Source organism: Perca flavescens, chromosome 7, assembly GCF_004354835.1.
Source record: "Perca flavescens isolate YP-PL-M2 chromosome 7, PFLA_1.0, whole genome shotgun sequence".
NCBI lineage: Eukaryota > Metazoa > Chordata > Actinopteri > Perciformes > Percidae > Perca > Perca flavescens.
The window spans coordinates 12,772,886-12,791,916 of record NC_041337.1 but is presented as its reverse complement, the minus strand read 5'-3'; the positions used below and the strand labels follow the sequence as shown (position 1 = coordinate 12,791,916).

At 40.3% G+C, this 19,031-nt stretch overlaps 1 protein-coding gene across 1 annotated transcript in view; it reads left to right on the top strand.

Annotated features, from left to right (window-relative positions):
- Nucleotides 1–19,031, top strand: part of LOC114558670 (adenylate cyclase type 6) — a 40,823-nt gene that overhangs the window by 6,414 nt on the left and 15,378 nt on the right. The window contains exons 4-5 of the mRNA XM_028582790.1: nucleotides 1,226–1,493; nucleotides 1,619–2,558. Coding sequence (XP_028438591.1) covers nucleotides 1,474–1,493; nucleotides 1,619–2,558 — 960 coding nt within the window. The 5' untranslated portion in view covers nucleotides 1,226–1,473. The remainder of the gene's footprint in view (nucleotides 1–1,225; nucleotides 1,494–1,618; nucleotides 2,559–19,031) is intronic.

Genomic DNA, 19,031 nt, shown 5'->3' with positions numbered 1-19,031 from the left:
CGGCCCACCATGACTAAATTAATGTAACTCATAATAGGAACACAAAAGAACTGTATTTAATGTAGATCAGTCTCATTCGGTTGAAACCCAGTCCACTTAACAAGGGCAGTATCGGCTAAGTGCATCCCTACTCATCATACACAAATGGATGTCATACACTCAAAGGTGTCCAATCCACACAGGCTTACAAGATTACTTACACATACAGTGGCAAGAGATAACAATCAATATCCATAAAACATACCATATAAACTTTCATACATTGATGGTACACTTAAAAAAAACAACTAAAATAAGTCAAACACCGTCTACAACATCAAACAGACAGGAATGTCCAGCAGACATTTTTTAGGAAAAGTTTAATTTAAAGATTATGATAAAATGGACAGGAGAATATAAAACTGAGATCATTTCTGTCCTTCTGTGCTCACAGGGCATCTTTACACATAGATTTCATCCAGCAACAACCGACTGATACAATTACATGTCTATATACATGTTATATAATGCTAAAAGGGAAGGAGCTTGATTTTCTAGTAATTTCTAAAACAACTTTTGGTTTAACGCTGCAGGGTCCACAGATCCTGTCATGCTGTGTTTCCCATGACTGTCTTGATATTTGTCTTGACAGTGTTCTGTTGTCCAGTGGCATTTATCTGTATTTATTACACGTCTTTTATTATTGATTGTGATAATAAACAGAGCTTGAAGGAGTCACTCTTTATCTTCAGCCCAACTGACTCCAAAATGCTGCTGTCTGTTTATACTAGAGGCTGTGTTTTTGTACGGGGGTCAAATCGAACAAGTTCTTGTTCACCTTAAAGAAACCCAAGCTTTCAAGCTATTTTGGGTCATATCCTCCCCCATAGTTTTGGAAGTAGCTTGTTCTTCTCCTATTAATCTGTCTGTCATTATGAGACAAAATCTCAAGTGTGTCCGGTTATTCAGGAAATGGGATTTTTGTGCATTTAGCGGACAATGAGGCATTTTATTTCCTGTCAGATTTGGGATAAAGTAGATCTATGTGAACAAGCTATTTTAATGTGTGTCAGGCCTGTTGGCATCAATGATAGACTGGACAAGACATCCACATTACTATCATGATCTGATGTTTCTCACCTGAAACATGTGCTTACTGATTACATTTGAGCCATGACACCATCCCAGATCTATTTGTGCATTGGCTTTTATACAGTCTACTGTATGTGTTTGATTTTTCCTCTAGACCCAGCAGAAGCCGTGGAGATAGACCTGGCCGCAGAGACTGGTCTCCTCACTAACCTTGGTCTCTGATCACTGACTCTGGCCCAAACATCTGAAGCATTGTGAAGCGACTGGTGCGCCTTTTGACCCCATCTAGTCACTCCCACCCTGTGGCCCTGCAGTGTGGCCTCTACAAACCCCTCCTCACTACTTCAAAATTTTGTCCACGGGATAAATGAGTGAACAGGCTGCAAGGGAAAGGGCTGGGACATGTACCAGAACCCCAACAGGTATATTAACAACTCCTACAGGTAGTCAAAGGAGGACATGGTCCTCCCACGTGGTATCAGTGTTAAAGCTGTTATCTGTCTTTCATCTGATGCTGTACTAAACATTCCTCTCTCTGCTCACACAGAATGTCCTGGTTCAGTGGTTTCCTAGTCGCAAGAGTGGACGACCGCAAGACTGCGTGGGGGGAGCGCAATGGCAAGAAGTCCAAACGGAAAGGAGGCTCATCTCTCTGCAACCCGCGTTACATGAGCTGTCTGCGGGACTCAGATGCTATGGAGCCCCCCTCTGGAGCCCCCCTCCATCAGCACCACCGCGGAGGGGTGACTGGGGCCCTTGGAGGCGGGGGCAACTTTGGCGTCCGTTGCGGATGGCAGGAGGACCACTACGGCAAAAGAGTAGGAGCCCCCAGGGAAGGGGTGGGGCTGAAATCGGTCAACTTGGGCTTTGAGGATGGCGCGTTAAAAGGGAGGAAAGGGGGATGTAATGGAGGAAGCAGTGACATGGGCGATGACGGGTCCAATGGGGCAGCAGGGGTGGTGACGGCTGCAGACTGCTGGCTCAGGGTAGTGCAGGTGTTCCAGTCAAAAAAATTCCAGTCCCGCAAACTGGAGCGCCTATACCAGCGTTACTTCTTCAGGCTGAACCAGAGCTCCTTGACCATGCTCATGGGGGTACTTGTGATCGTGTGCGGCATCATGCTGACCTTCCACTGTGTCCATGCCGCCCCTCACGTGGCTTATTCGTCAGCCCTGTCAGTCGCGATGGCGCTCTTCATGGCTCTTATGGTAGTGTGCAACCGCAACGGCTTCCACCAGGACTACATGTGGATGGTCAGTTACCTGGTGATTGGAGTCTTGCTGTCTGTACAGGTGTTCGGGGTGCTCATGGTGGCACCCAGGAGCGCCTCAGAAGGCATCTGGTGGTCCGTGTTCTTCATCTACATCATCTACACTCTGCTACCTGTGAGGATGAGAGCGGCGGTACTAAGTGGAGCAGTGCTGTCCATCATACACGTGGTCACCACCTGGCAGATCAATCAGGAAGACCAGTTCCTCTGGAAACAGGTAAGAGAAGGTTGACGTCTGAATGTTTGACTGTTTATGGGTGACCTCAATAGACAGTTACAGTGAACAGGGTGGCAGAGGTGGAAAAAGTACTAAAATATTGCACTCAAGTACCAATACTTTGACTATTTCAAGGTGTTGCTTCACAATGTAGATTTATTAGAAAAGTTAACATCTTAACAACATCCCAATCCCCATCCAGCACGGTGGCTCAGTGGTTAGCACTTCTGCCTCACAGCAAGAAGACTCTGGGTTCGAATCCAAGTTGTCCCATTCCTTTCTGTGTGGAGTTTGCATATTCTCCCCGTGGGTTTCCTTCGGGTGCTCCGGTTTCTTCCCACCATAAAGACTACAGTTGAAAATTAACCGACTGGCTAACACTGGTGCATTTACAGAAATGTTGATTAATGTGCATTGTCCTAATATAAATAAAAAATCTTCCAATGATGTTCAACAATATCAGAATTTATTTTCTGTGCAAATAAGTAATCACAGATATCCAAATCTTAAAGAATTTTAAAAGAAATTAAATAAAGAACAAGATACATTGTATTGCACTTTCTAATGACACCATAATCTATTTTTTCCTTTGAATAATATTTCATATAACTTTCTTTTCCCTTTCAGTCGTCAGGGCTTTTTATATTTACTATCATAATTTCAAGGATAAAGGCATAATGGGTCACGAGTAATATTTGGGCATAAAAAGTGATAATATTGTTACTAATCTGATCATGTTTGCTTGTTCACACACTGTGATACAACAGCTTACAGTAACTGTGCCTTCCACACTGACAGCAGCTATCCCTAATGCACACTACTGGCTCTGCTTCTGACACTAAATCACATTTTATAAATTGTCATAATTCTCAGCACAAATCTCTCCTTTTTACAAAGCTTTCTGATCAAGTCAAGTCAGTTTCATTATGGTAGTGCCGAATCATCTGGCATCTTAATTATCCCAGGGCATTTTTCATATAGAACAGGTCTACACCACACTCTTATTAATTATTATAATATTCAGTCAATGAGGAACCCTACCTGCCCAAACTGGAGTTATGCTGGTGCTTTAGCCTGACAAGCCAGACCCACATCAAAATGTTGGGTCTGGGAACTTACCATTGACAGGGCTCAATCTGAGGGGCGGGATAAACGGTTGTCTTTCAAATTAGCGCTACAACCAGGCAGAGCAACGAAGAAGGTAGCGAAGCTAGTTGATAGATTAAACTTTTGCCGTATCCGGTCGGCAAAACTCCAACACATCTTCCTTTTTTAAGAATGACTTCTGTGCCGTTCTTTGTTCTTTTCTCAAAGAAAAGCTTAACTCCAAGTCTTCCAGAAGACCGCTGTTCCCAGCAGCAGCAGCCATAAGCCCGCCCACCGAATCTATACACGATGTGATTGGCCTGACTAGAGTTTGGTTTTTACAGCTTGGAAGTCAACGGAGAGTGCCTGGACCCCCCTGGCTGCAAATTAAATTCGCTGCTGCTAGGGTGCGTCTAGATTTCTAGGCTACTGGTGCTTGGAAATGTTATTGTATTGGCTCTTCATTGTCACTGTTAGCAGCACACTGGACTAGCTGCTGCTGCGGAGCTACAAGAAAAAGTTTGATTCATAAACATAAACGCTGGTTTGCAGGCAACGTTGTATTGTTTTGCAAGACTGCTAGCCTCCTGCACTTCTCCTAATTAACTTTGCTTATCTGTCTCATCGTCTTCATTTGACGTTTCCCTAAAAAAAGATAACAATAAAGGAAAAAGCCTAAAAGCATATGAGCACTTTAAATCAGAAAACAAAAAATTGTGATATAGTGATAAATCATTATTTTAGTCTGACTGAACTGGACACATTGTTATGTCGCAACGCAAGACGAAACATGTCATGTTAAAATGGCTCTTATGTCACAATGTTTATGATAGAGTGGTGTTATGCCACGTGAACTGGCAACACAGCGGATGCAGTGTATAGGTTGCTATAGAGCTGCAAATTATCGATTAAATTGAGTTATTTTTTTAATAAAAAAGGTAAAAATTCTCTGATTCCAGCTCCTTAAATCAGAATTTTTTCTAGTTCTTCACTCCTCTATGACAGTAAACTGAATATATTTGAGTTGTGGACAAAACAATACATTTGAGGACGTCATCTTGGACTTTGGAAAACACATTTTTTGACAATTTTCTGAGATTTTATAGACCAAACAACTAATCGATTGATCAAGTAACCTCAATTAATATCAATACTTACTTTAATATCAATTAAAGTAACCTTCAGTTGCAGCCCTAGATTGCTCTACTGTGATTTCATCACCTTGTTTTATTTGCATATTTACATGTATTCTGCAGCTTATGGGTCTTTTGTACAGTGTGTTGTTTGTGCGTCATGCCAAGGACCAAGGGGCTTGCTGAAGGTCAGCTGGCTAAATAAACCGCCCCTGGCTGGACGGCTGTTAGTGTGTGCGAGTGTGTGCTGTTGTGTGACAGTGGGAGAATACCATGATATAAAGCAGTATCACTCAGGTCTCTGTGCTCTCACACAGGGGACGCTTTGTACATTTCTCCAAGGGTGGGGTGACGAGGATGAGGCAGACTGGTGGTGGGGGGGAAGACAGCCATATAGCCATAGCGGTTTCAATAACTGCTGTCTCCCTGGGGGAAAGTTATGAAAAACATAATAGGAAGGCCATTACATGAAAACAATAGGGGGATATAGGACTTAATGATAAATCACTGATTGTCACTGTAATGTTTCTGCCATAACTGTAAGGTTCAGTAACATATCCTCTCACGTGTTAGCCGGACTACAACAACCCAAACAAGTCACTTAAAGACAAATCACTTTGTTATAGTATTGTGATCCTTATTATAAATTAATAACAGAAGTACAGGACAAGGTTAGGCATTCGTGGGAACTCAGTAACTGCTGTCTGCTCTGTAACATCGTGCATGATATACCATAGTATAATCCATCACAGGCTCAAACGTTGTTTGCCGTCATTAACTGAATGAATGCCATGAGATAGCTGCGGCCCGGCAATGCTGTTTATTCCTGAGGTCGCCTGTATACTATATGTGACACAGTAAAACAGTGTCATCAATCACTGCTTCACGGTTGTATGCAAGTATTTCCTCTTTCTCCAATAACTCATTAACCTCACAGATAATGATGCAGTTGTGTATGAGGAATTATGTAAATGCAGATCCTCTTTTCTGTCTTTTTGTTGCCAACGTCTGTTTGCTGGCACTGCAGATTTAAACGGGGAATTGAGAAGGCATCTGTGCAGTTGAGTTGGGTTTCTCCTCTATCATGAGCGCCAGTTGATTTCTGAAAAAGTAGGAGTAGCTGATTAATCTGTCATCCGTGCAGTGAATGATGTTCGTCCCATTTGTGTATCAGACTGTAGTTTCATGACTCAAGGGGATTTACTGAGTTAAATCAGTGACCAGCAATGTGTGGTTTTTAAATGCCCCTTCCCAAAATCATGTATTTTCCTATTTATTTTAAACATAGTTCATATACAGTAAGAGCTGAAATATCTGAGAAATGAGGATCACACACAAAACACTTAAACATTCATAAATACATATAATTTACGGACAGCTTGTTCAGAAAGCATGGACACTTCATCTGACTTACCTGTGTCAGAAACACCAGCAAAAGATCAGGGGTCAATGTCAGTGTTGTCCCTGGATCACCACATCTGGCTCGGCAGCTCTGTGACAACCTTGAAACCACTGAAGAGAACTGCATTAAAGATTCTTTAAAGGCACTAAAAACCTTGAAAATCTTACTGTGACACACGTGCTACATGGTAACACTGTTATATACATTTTGCATTGTTGCACACTTAACATGACATTTTCTTCTGTATGTTTTTGTATTTTTCTCTGAGCTCCTTTTACTGGTTTGAAGTTAGGGTTCGCTTGCAAAAAGGTTATGTTGCCTAGTCACTGTCAATCAAATTGGATCAAAGCACACTGACACACTCCTGATGAAGCAGATTAACTGAAATTACTGCCGGTAAACTTTTCATTTATTAATAAGTATCTTTATTTACAAACTTAAATTTTGATTGTTGCTTATGTAGTCCTAAATATTTAATCAATCACACTACAACTTGCTTGAAGAGCGAAGCCTACACACTTACTGTATCTATATAAATTGACATTTTGACAGGAAAGCTGCCCTATGAAAGGTAATCTACTAAATTATATCGTCGGTGACTCGCAGCATGAAGCATGAAAACAAGTGTTCCTCATAAAAATAATAAGTCTTGACAGAATGGCTTAACAGGACATTTATTAATTTATTACCATACAGTCTTTCAAAACACAAAAGAAAATACCAACATAATTCAAGACTTCCACAAAGAATGTGACCTGCAAACAGAACAGTAGTAAAAATAGTTTACTTTTGAACTTTTCAAAATACCATTATCATATTTTCTTGGCCAAAATATACCATAGTATGATCACACAAATCTCTCATTACAAAATTTTGAATTTGATTTGTACATGAAAAATGGGCATTAGTATGCGGAATTGAATTTTTTTCAGGGTTGTTATCCTGTTTTTATTCTTATTGTGTAAGACCAGAGCAATCTGAGGCACGAGCAGACGTCTTGATGTTGTCTGCCAGCTACATGAGAGGTATTTCATGTTCGTCTCTTGAAATATATGGCCCGTTAATCCCTTCAAAACTTTCAAAACACATGCAGTCCATCTGGATGTTTCCTGTATTGCTCTTGGCGTTGTTTGGGATGTGTGTTTTTACACCTGCATACAGTAGAATTCAAGAGTGTCTGTTCTCGGCTTCACTTTGTGCATCTTATTGTACACACTCACATCATGAACTACAGTATATTTGAACCTTGTTATACACAGGTCTGCTTTCAAAACAAACAGTAAATCTATCAAAGCTTTAACATTGTGGTAACAAGTGGTTTTGTAATAGAAACGTGCTGTTACAGTTCCTACACTTGTGCATGTCCCACCCATCAATGCACACACACACACACACACACACACACACACACACACACACACACACACACACACACACACACACACACACACACACACCATCCAATGCTTTGTTATGGTTGTCACCTTCCCTTCTAGTCTCTATTGAATGTTTGTCAGAATTGCTGCTGTTTTCTTTGGGAAGCAACATCACAAAACTATTGTCCTGCCTGTATGTGTGGGTGCCTATTTCAATGTGAACACTGACATGAATAGTGCCTGCTTCTGTCCTGGATTAAATCAGAAAAATGCACCAGTAAAGCCCAAGCACATTTTATACACGCCACTCTGCTGCTTTTCACGCACACTGATCAGTGCAGAACAGTTTGTCAATTACATTTTTTTTCATTTTGTCATTGAAACTCCTCATTATTGTACATTCGTCATTATTTTATTTATGGTCCCCGGCAAAGGCTAGCATTGTTGTTTGGATGTTGTTGACACAAATGCTGTGAGAGGTCAAAGACTGGTTCCTAAAAATACCCAGCCTTTGGCATTTCTGCTAACTGTTGCGTCACATGGGACAGTCTTATCAGAGCCTACGTCAGAGCGACAGGCATGTCACTCTAACCCCCTTTTCTCTGCATACATATGGGCGTGCATTTACACATACCCTGAAGGCTGATACTGTATATTGACAGATAGAACAACGATTTCTTTATCTTTTTCTGCTGCACATTAATGAAGCATAAGATAATGCATTTTGGAATGGATCTTTGACCACTGCAGATGTGGTGTGTTAAGCCCCTAAAAGCTCATTAAATACCACAGAGGGCAAATCAGGCGTCTAGTCGATATGTTTCACAGGTCCCTTTGTCAAGCTCCCACTAAGTGTTTTTATTCAGTAAATAAGATAAGGGAATAGAGTTGAAATAATAATGTGCTACAATGTGTAGTAATGCGTTTATCCACTTTGGTCTCACGTCAAACTTTCCAAATGGCTGTTTACTCAATTTTGAAATTACCAGGATGTTACACAGAGAGAAAAAACATTTTAATCAGAGCAAATCTCACACCGTATCAGCTGTTCACAGTTTAACATCAGCTCCCAGTGCCTGAATAACCTTGTACATGGATCCCAGTAGAGGAAGTGTCAGCGTGTGACAATCACCTGTGCAAAGCTGCAGCTATAGAATAAGACACCCAGTATAAGTGAAGGAGGAGGCAGCGAGGCGGTGTGATCGGAGGAGAATCCGATATTCTCCCCACGCAGTCCTTTTCACAGCCTCCTTGATAAATAATTTGTGTGTTTAACGCGGCAGCAGCATTTTAACAAGGATACCTGTCACATGTACACTTTCCTCACGACCATGATGGGTGCTGACCGATGGGATCACACACACACACACACACACACACACACACACACACACACACACACACACACACACACACACACACACACACACACACACCACAAGGCTCTAGAGAGGTTGCAGTGTATCAAAATGTAAGCATTAATACTCCCTCATTGCGTAATTGTTTCTCCATATAGAGTTGAGCTTGTTTGTATTTACCTGTATAAGGATTACATGGATACAGATTTAACCTGTGGACCAATGAGAGCACTGGAAAAATGAGTAATTAGTTTAGCATCACTTCTGAGAATGATGGGGAATAAACAGCATTGCTAAGTGTCTCCCTCAGTGCTTGTGTTCAGTTGGTCCAATGGTTGCCATGGAAACAACTACGACTCAAGCAGCCAGCAGACCCAGTTCAGCCTGCTGGTGTACAGTTTGGTAACCATTGCTTCAAGTAAAAATCAGGTCAAAATTGATTTCTACTGTTCACTTTCTCCTTCTGAGAATCTGAAAGCTTGCGGACCTTGATGATGGAGGGGTCTTCTAAACACGCTGCTGTTTGGCTGCTTGGATAGATTTGTGCTTTGTTTTCCTCCCCCCTGCTGTCAAAATGAGACGGCCCATAATTAAACATGGCGATAACAGAAGAGAGGTCATATGTGTAGAGGTGGTGGGGAGTCGAGAGGGAGGGATGCACAGGATGTTGTTTGCCAGTTTTGTGGTTCAGGGAAGCTTATCTCTGGTCAGCTCGCGATGACTGTGCATGTCACTAGCCTCTATTCAGGATGTGTTTTTAGGCCTCTGAAGATACACACTTTTTAAAGAAAACTCAATGGCTTGAATGGTTCTGTTATTTGTGGGTTTCTTTTTCTGGCACAGATAATCGTTTTTATTGGTAATTACAGCTCCTTAACATTTCTGTAATGGTGACATAACTCCTCTAAGAGGCTTTTTTTGTTTAATCACAGCAGTTATCCCTGAGCTATCCCTGTGTCTGTCCACAGCATGTAAGGCCCGGCGTCCTTGCAGGTGTCCGATGCGTTTCCAGAAAAAACTTCTTGAAAACCCTTCTTTTTTTGTGCAGATTTTGTTGTTCTTTAAATAAAAACACTTTTGCAACTCCAATGCCAAAATACTTAATAGTCACACTCTCTCCATAGAAGTCACACCCGCCTGGTTGCCAGCAGAACTGTGTGGTGTGTAGTATTCCAGTGTTAGGACCCCCAGCATGTCCCTGTCCATGTTTACAGAAACATGAAAGGGAGTTTAAACATGGCCAATAGAATTCACATAAGTGGCTTTATATTACAGGTAATTGTTGACAATAACATCATTTATGCAATGTGGTTGTGTGTTTCACAGCCTCTAAAATACTCAAAGATGTCTAAAACAGCGGAAGGAAATGCAGAAAAGCCAACAAATAGAACTATTTATGGAAATCTTTGGGTCATCAGTAATACTTTTATGTTGATAGATAGAAAAAATGAATTTCTTCACAAATGCAAGTGATGACAGGGGAAAGAGTTACAATGACAGTGTAATCATTGGGCTTTTTTAGCTAAAAAAAACATGTTTGTTGTAATAAAATATAATGTGACTGGCTTTCTAAATTAATTACACTTTGGGGAACATTTGCACCATTTCCTGTTTTAAAGGAACATAGATACAATATCAGCTACTCAGTTCCTGCTCTTTTGTGATTTATCTTATGCATCACATACTTAAATACACAAAATACACTACTTCCTTACCAGATTGCACGATTCCAACTACTAATGTAATCAACAGTAAACTGTATCTAGTATATGAGTTGACAAGAAAAAAAAATCAAGATCTATTGTCTACTGTTGGAACAAATCTCTGTATAAATTATTTCTGGATCTACAATAATAAGTGAAAATGTCACTGAAATCACTCTATATTTACTATACAGTGCACTATATTAGCTGTCCGTCTGAGTGTGAACTTTGTGTTCCATATTGTGCCTTTTAAAAATTCCCATGATGGAATGAAAAAAGTATTTTCTGCTAACAATCCCACAATGCAAAATCTCAATTTACTGCTCAGTATAAAGTTAACTGTCGTACAGATTGAACTATTGAGTGTTTATTACAGGAAATACTGAATCAGGGGCGGATTTTGGACACAGATCTCAGCAATGTAATGAAAAGTTTCCATGTTAATCTTCTTAATCTGTTTTGTGGTTTTACCATAAATAAATAAAAACACGGGTATGTGGAGTGGACCTGTCACAATCTTTCCATGTGAAATATATTTATATATTTGTGATATTTACACGTCAAGTCAACATTTTTCTTGTAAATCAAAAGATTTAATGCAATGGAAACCCAAAAAAAAGGTGAAATTGAAGAACTAAAGAACTACTAAATAAAAAAATTATTACATTTTGTGGCCTCACACATCACAGTGTTTCAGTTTTGTTTAAATGACACTGCTTCATGTCAGTCTCAATGATGACAGATTTAAGAGCCTAAGAATAGCTTTAGTTTGATTGTCAATTTCCTGAGAAAGGACAAAACTCTTCCCTGCTGTTCATCACAAATCGCAGAAATGACAACACTGTACAGATGATTGTGCTCCAAAATGTCTTTTTTATCTGTAGCTTAAAAGATTTTAAAAGTGTTTCCACTCTAAGACACAAATGTTTGATTGTAGTGCGTCTCAGTTAGCTGCAGCCGGGCGACGCTCACCTCCAGGCAGTGTATAGACCACCCGGCAGAGTGAGCAGGCGGGGCTTGACTCTTTATCTGTTGATGTGGTTCTGGTCATTTCAGATAAGGGCAGTGCGAGCTGTGTGTAGACATGAGGTTCAGGCTGAGTACACAAACCCAGCAGCTGCCTGGCACCACACACACACACACACACACACACACACTCTCTTTCACAAAGGCTAAAAGTGTCAGTGAGCGCTAGTCAGACTGGGAGGAGGTCGGAAAAAAACAAATGAAATGAAAGAATATGGAAATAAATAACCGACGCTCTCAAGAAAAGATAAGGTGCAACCTACGGGGGACACTCTTATGTTTTGTCACTAGTAAAGCACCGTCATTATGTTTGGGGTGCTGGAGTGTGTTTTACAGAGCCTGATCTAACACAGATGTTCTAACGAGTTCCAGATGCTCCTCAAAGGTCGATGAGCTCTGACTTGCACTCTTGCTGGCCCCGTTTCAACAACAATATCCCATCAGTCATTGCTCCCTATGGGAAAAAGGTCTTATAAATCAGCATCTTGTTCTCCACACAGTTTTCTGGACAATTATTTTCTCCAGTAGTCCAAGACGGCTCCATACCATTTGAAGTAAAAGCAGTGCTGAAAGGATTAGTCGATTTAATTGTCAGAACAGGAATTGTCCAATCATAGCTCAGCAACTACAACTAGGCACAGCAGGCCTGTAAAGTTTGGGATTTCTCCACATGTTCATGGGGCTTTAGTATGATATACCTCAAAAAGTAATATTACTTTAGTATCAAAAGTAACTAGTTACGTTACTCGTTATATTACTATATTACTTTTCGCACGCCCCCCCCCTTTATAAATCATTCTTTATTTATAAAGAATTGGAACAATAATTAACCTTACAGCAGGAGTCAACAATCAGTCAAACTGCATAACTTCAAACATTCTGCATTCAGGCTGTTACTGTATGTTACGAAGATTATCGCACATTTATATAGGCCTATTACATTTTTTGTTGAGGCTTACATAATGAAAAGGACCTGGCGACACAGATTCCCATAACCATAGTAACTCGCTGTGCCTGCGTGCACAAGGCGAGAGAGGAGAGGGACGCTGCCCTGCTCTGCTCACAGTGACATGTTGGATGTCATCAATGTTCCCACTGTCTTTTTATAAGGATAATACTTTCAGCTGTTGAAAGTATTCCTCTCTCCGTCATCCAACTCTCTCTGTCATCCTTTGTTTAGCTTTTTTGTAGGTAGCCAACGTGACCTACCTTGGCCCTGACCTGCCGCACGCTAAATTACGACATGCGTATACGTCATCATATAAGAAAGCCTACCTTGGACCAAAAAAAATCACATTCGGGTAACACAGTAACGCAGCGTTAGGTTAGTAACTGTAATATAATTACTGTTTTGGAAATTGTATTCCCTTGTTACTGTTGAAAGTAATAATATATAGTAATATATTACTAAGTAATGCGTTCCTGCTTAACACTGTTAGCAACATTAACTATATATATATATATATATAGACTCTTTTACACTGTATTTTTGATAGCAGTGTAGGCAGTTGACAATGCTTGAATAACAACTTTTTCTGCAGGATTTTTCCGCCATTGAATCAGGCTTTCATCATCTGAAGGACTGTGCACATGCATCTGCATTTGTACAACAGCCAATAGAAACGCCCTCTCTCTGAAATGACCTGTGATTGGCCAAAGTCTCTCAACATGGGTTAGATTTCCTAAAGCTTGAAAACAGAGCCAAGAGAATGTACAGAAGTCTCTCAGACCACTTGAATTACAATATGACGAAAGATTATTGTTTTGTTCTTTGCCCAATGACGCCAAAACAATACTGCCTACCCAAGCTTTATTGGCTTGAAGTGAGAAGCCAGTTTTGTCTACCTCTGTCTTGAATCAAAAAGAGTTTTGATGATAAATCTTCCATCGTTGTCATTGTAATCTTCATGTGTGCTGTGCAAGAGCAAACAAATTGACAGGGGTAGCAATGAACATTGAATTGATTTTTTTTTTTAATTTGGGCTCTGTTAACTTGGACATTTTTACTGTACAGTATATGTGACATTTAAAATATTATAATTTATTTGTTGCTTGTGAAAACAATTAGTTGGTAAGGGACAAACCAGAGTCCGGACGTACTGAGAATACAGCATGTTCTGACTGTGGTATGTTGGCGTAAACAACCTGTAAGACAAAGTCATTAGCCCGCCCCCCTCTTCCTCCCCAGCTGGTCCCCACACTGCACCCTTCCTGAACCTGGGTGGGTGAATGCAGGTCTTTGGAGGGAGGCTGTGGAATGTGGGTGATAGTTGCTAAGTGAAAGCTGCGCTGCCATCTCTGATCATCACAGTCTCCGTGGGTGTGAGTCTCGGGCCAAAACTAAGCAGAACCTTTCACAAGACTGAGAAAGAAGCAGAGAGAGAGAGAGAGAGAGAGAGAGAGAGAGAGAGAGAGAGAGAGAGAGAGAGAGAGACTTTAACAACATTGAGTTATATATAAAATCATCACATCTCCATCTTCCATCCATAAGAGGTCTATTATGACTGCTGGCTTCAAAATGAGTTCTCTAACAGGAATATTTATTCAGGAAAGTGAACATAATACCTGAATATACAGCACATCATAGCAAAGCTTGCTTTTGCATATCAACAACTTCTAAACTGACTTGCTGACTGATTGAAGAGACAAAGCATGTGTCTGTGGGAAATGTATCTGATCTGATAAAAGGGATTTAAAGTGTAAATTGCATGTCCTGAAAGACCTTTTGTTCTGCCTATTAATTTCATTTCATTTTTAAGCCTCTGAACTTTTCATTCTGTCAACTGACGTGTAAGGGGTCTGCAGTACAGTAGTAATACTAGGCGTCTGGGGGAAAATGTTAGGATCCTCCATGACCTGCTAATTTTGTGCATTTGTATGTGTGCACACATACACACACCTTCCTGTGGTCAGTGCTGGGTGGGTGTTGGCTGAGTATTGTTAAGCGGAATGGACAGCAGGATGGAGGGAATAAAGGAGGGGTCAGGTCTTTCTTCTGTGTGAACATGCTGAGAAAAATAAAAAGAGATACTTGGCTGACATTCTGCAAGAAGGACTGTGTATCCGGAAACCTCATTCAGTTGATGATATTATTTGGTTTGAAATGGAACTGGCTTGTTAGTGCTGACTATTAGTCACATCCTACTGTCTGTTTTGGAGAGGGTTCTTTAATTTAATTACTTCATTGCACAGACGGACTATATTTATGTTAGCCCTTTAACCTGCAATCACAGATTTTTTCTTTACCACTTGGGGGCAGCAGAAACAAAGTTGAGAACACAACATTGACATAGAATCAACTTTGTTGATTTGGTATTCGCAAACTTTACTTACTAAAATTACTTATTTACACATCCAGCAGTTACAACATGAAGATGCTATAAACCTCTGTAGAGCTGAGGGAAGCTGCAGAGTTCATTCTCTGTGGGTTTATTGCTGCGGCCCCTTTCACAAACAAGTAGCCATTATTGATATCAAAATATTGATTTTAGCTGCTTTAAATTATCAAATCCAGGTACATTACATTTGTGTCCATCTTATAGGATGCTGTTAAATGTCCCATTTTGACACGTTCATCCGCATTGTTCTCTCCTCACGTCTGAAAAGGGGATTGCTTGCCTTAAAAGTCAATGTTTATAGACTCACTGCCAGGACCAGAGGCTTCCTGCTAAAGTAAATGGCTGCTGTGCTAAATCCGTCATAAAGGAGGAGAAAAATTATAAATAAAGTTTGTGACTGTTCCATTAGCGCCCCTCTCATCCTCGCCTGCTCGTCCAACTCTGAGACGGTAGCTTCAAAGAGGCTTCATTAGGTGTAGAGTGGTGATGAGTGTTGTGTTTGGATGCGGAGGAAAGGTGTAGTGTGGATATCATAGTGTGGATATCATCGCTGCATTTGCGGTCCACCACGTTGGTTCAGACTGAAATATCTCAACTATTGGGTGGATTGCCCTGAAATCTTGTACAGATATTTATGGTCCCCAGGGGGGGACTGACATTGGTAATCCCTGCCTTTTTTTTTCTAGCTCCACTGTGAGGTTGACGTGGTTATGAATATTGACTAGATCGCTGTGAAATTTTTTACAAACCTTCATCTCGCCCTCAGGATAAATTGCAATAACTTTGGTAATCCTCTGACTTTTCCTCAAGCACCATCATACTTTGGTTTATGACCAAATAATACCTGCAAAACTTGTTTTGTGGTAACTACCAAGTGTTAGCATGCTAACAAACTAAATTAAGATGATGAACAAGATGAACATACCTGCTAAATATCACCATGTTAGCATTGTCTTTGTGAGCATTTAGCTCAAAGCACAGATGTGCCTAAGAACAGCCATACAGCCTTGTTTCAACATAATTATGAGATAGTAATCATAGTTTTATTGCCATGGTATATAGAAATAATATAATAATAAATAATGTAATAATAATTATTATTAAAGTATCTTATAATCGTATCTCATGATTATTAGAAAAAAGAAGTTGTGGTAGGGGTTGGATTTTGTTTGTGGCAGAATTGAGTACACACTTTAAAGTACACACTTTAACTTCATTGTGGAGTTATTTTAGGTATGCAGCAGACATACTTGTTAAGCACAGAGGAAGTCATTTATTCAGCAATGGATCCATAGAGCAGTGTTGATCATTTATTGACTAAGCCTGCATATCCTCCCTGAGCTGTTGGGGGCTTTTTGTGGAAAAATACATTTTAATCTATGTTGTGTACATGTTTTGCCTGTCCTGTCTAGATCAGAACAGCTCTTACATAATGCCATTTTGATATCCCGGGATTAGGCCAAGGTTCTCTCCACAGACTGGCTGGCTGCTTCCATCATATCAGCCCTCAGGGAAATGACGACTGCTTTTATGGCAAAAAACAAACAAACTATGTGATGTTCCAGTGACGTGATGTTCAATTCCTGGTTTATTTTAGTCTCCACAAACCGAACATAACCCTTTTAGTAGGCCGTAATCATATTGGTAACTCAGTCATGAACTCTACCTGACAGGAAGTGAGCAATGCAGATCATAATGATTAGTGGTATGATTATAATGGTACTGGACTAAACCAGCACAGGAGAAGCTGGGCAGGATATGGTAACATGTGGTGAGTTTAGATAAATGAGTGTGTTGTTGAGCACAGAGGAGCAGGTGCACTGGCCCTGCACTGGGAGCGTGGCGGCGTGTACAGGTAGCAGGTAAAGGCTGCCAAGCAGAGCTACTAAAGAGGTGGAGTGCTGTTGTGTAAACACAGGGCCTTAATGTGTACTCTGTAAACCCACTAGCCCTTGCCCTCTTGAGAAAAGCAAGCAATTAGTTCGAGTCTGTGAGCTCAGACGCATGGAGTGTGATACGCACGTTGAGTGAATCTCAACAGATCAATACTTACAGTAGCTGCAGCTCATTGCATTTGGAAATAAAACACACAGTAAAGTCTTGACTGCACACACATATAGACTGAGAGGAGGCATTCACCTGCAAACACACGTCATGCTGCAGGTTTCACTTTTGTCTCGTGGCTGTTTTTGCTTGATCAGTGAGAGTAATGCAAACAGAGCTGTGCGCTCTGAGCCATCTGCCTAATGTCACTGTGGCCCATATCTGTCCTGCTCTCTCTCTCTCTCTCTCTCTCTCTCTCTCTCTCTCTCTCACTCCAGATCTTACTAACTCATACTCTTCTTACTCTTGTCGACCTTACATTGTCTTTTTCCTTCCTCATCCTCCTTCATTCGACTTATTTCCTTCCGACCCCCAACATCTGTCAGTCTGCCATTTTATCTGTGTTGTCTATTAGTCTGCTGGTCTATTTTTTACCCCCGCCTTGTTTGTTTGCTTTCTTTTTCAACTCATCTGTCCATTAGTTATCTGCTTCTATTCTTGTGTCTGTGATACTCTGGAAACTATGTCACCCTGGGTCACCTTTATCCTCTATTGCTATTTTCATTATTCTTTTTGTAGCCACTGTATATACTGTATATGCCCATTCATTCATGCTCTCCTGTTTACATGCAAGTTCTCATTAAACGTGTTTCTTTTGTTTTAGGACAGAAGAAAAGCTCTGGTTGTGGGCAATTTCAATGTTGTTTAGGAATTATATTAAATGTTTCATCTCTTGTTCTACCGTGAACACGGTATTAACAGTAAGATTGATTTACATTTGAGAAAGTGATTATGGCACAGTAAAGTAAAAGTGCAGAAAATCTGCTGAACAAAGGTTCAAACAAAAAGTGGAGTTTATGTAAAGATACACACAGAGCATTTTAAAACGGAAAGCCCGATATTCTGAAACAACATAAACCAACAGTAACAGTAGTAATTTAGACTGCTTTTATACAGCTTTGGATAAACTTTCCAGGGAAATTTCAAATAGTGAAGGAAGCATGGTGATCAAAACACTTGAGGATCTGCAGTGACGAGGAAGAACGATCTATCTTAACAAGGAAAGGTACTTGAGTAATCCAAAGTGATCTGGATCGTGCTGAAAAGGCTGTTACAGTATATCCTGCAAACCCAGTTGGATGATTTTGGGGGAAAAAGCAGAATAAATTTAGTTTTTGCTAGGCCTACCAAATTTTTTTAATATACATGTTTTTAACAAAGTCCCTCAATTGATATTTCTGATTTAAAGATATGTTGATATGAACAATCGAAATAAAAAATGTAACAATTAAGAAGGCCTATTGAAGTTAAGTACTCCTGTTGCATTTCTCCAAGAAATTCAAAATAAATGACAACCAAACCATCATTTATGCCATATATCTGGGATTTTTTTGATGAAAATGGTTAAAGCTATAGTTCGTAGTTTCGTCCAGTTGTCCCCATGAGGAACTATAAGTAATGACAACAACACTGTCCACATGATGCAAGCCTTGGGTGGTCAGTGCACCACCCCAACCCCTCCCACGCCAGTTGCTAGTAGCTCAAGGAGGAAACGGTGGATTAAAAAACATGATCGACTCTTCAGAAGAAGTAATTATCTTGTAGTTTTTGTCTTTTTCGTCTCCAAAGCTGACCGTTAACTGTTGCCCTTTCTCAGCAATAGCGTAAAACGCATTACTCAAACTTCTACGCGCAAAAGTCACCGGACAGCACCATTTTGTAAACATAGCCATACTGAGAAATACAGAGAGAGTTTGGTGGAGCTGGGCTTCAAATTAGACCTGAAGCCATTTTCTTTGCTTCTTATTCGTGTTTGGTACGAGATGTATCATCTCTGGGCTTCCTTCTGGTGCACACTCAACTCAATGTAATTATTGACTATTGTGAGCTCAATAGATTATTAACAAATAGATAGATTAGTTTGGGGCAAAGCAAAATTAAACTGGTGTGTTTAAAAGAATAAATGATATTTCATATTTATAGAAAGCTTTGACATAAATATTTGGAC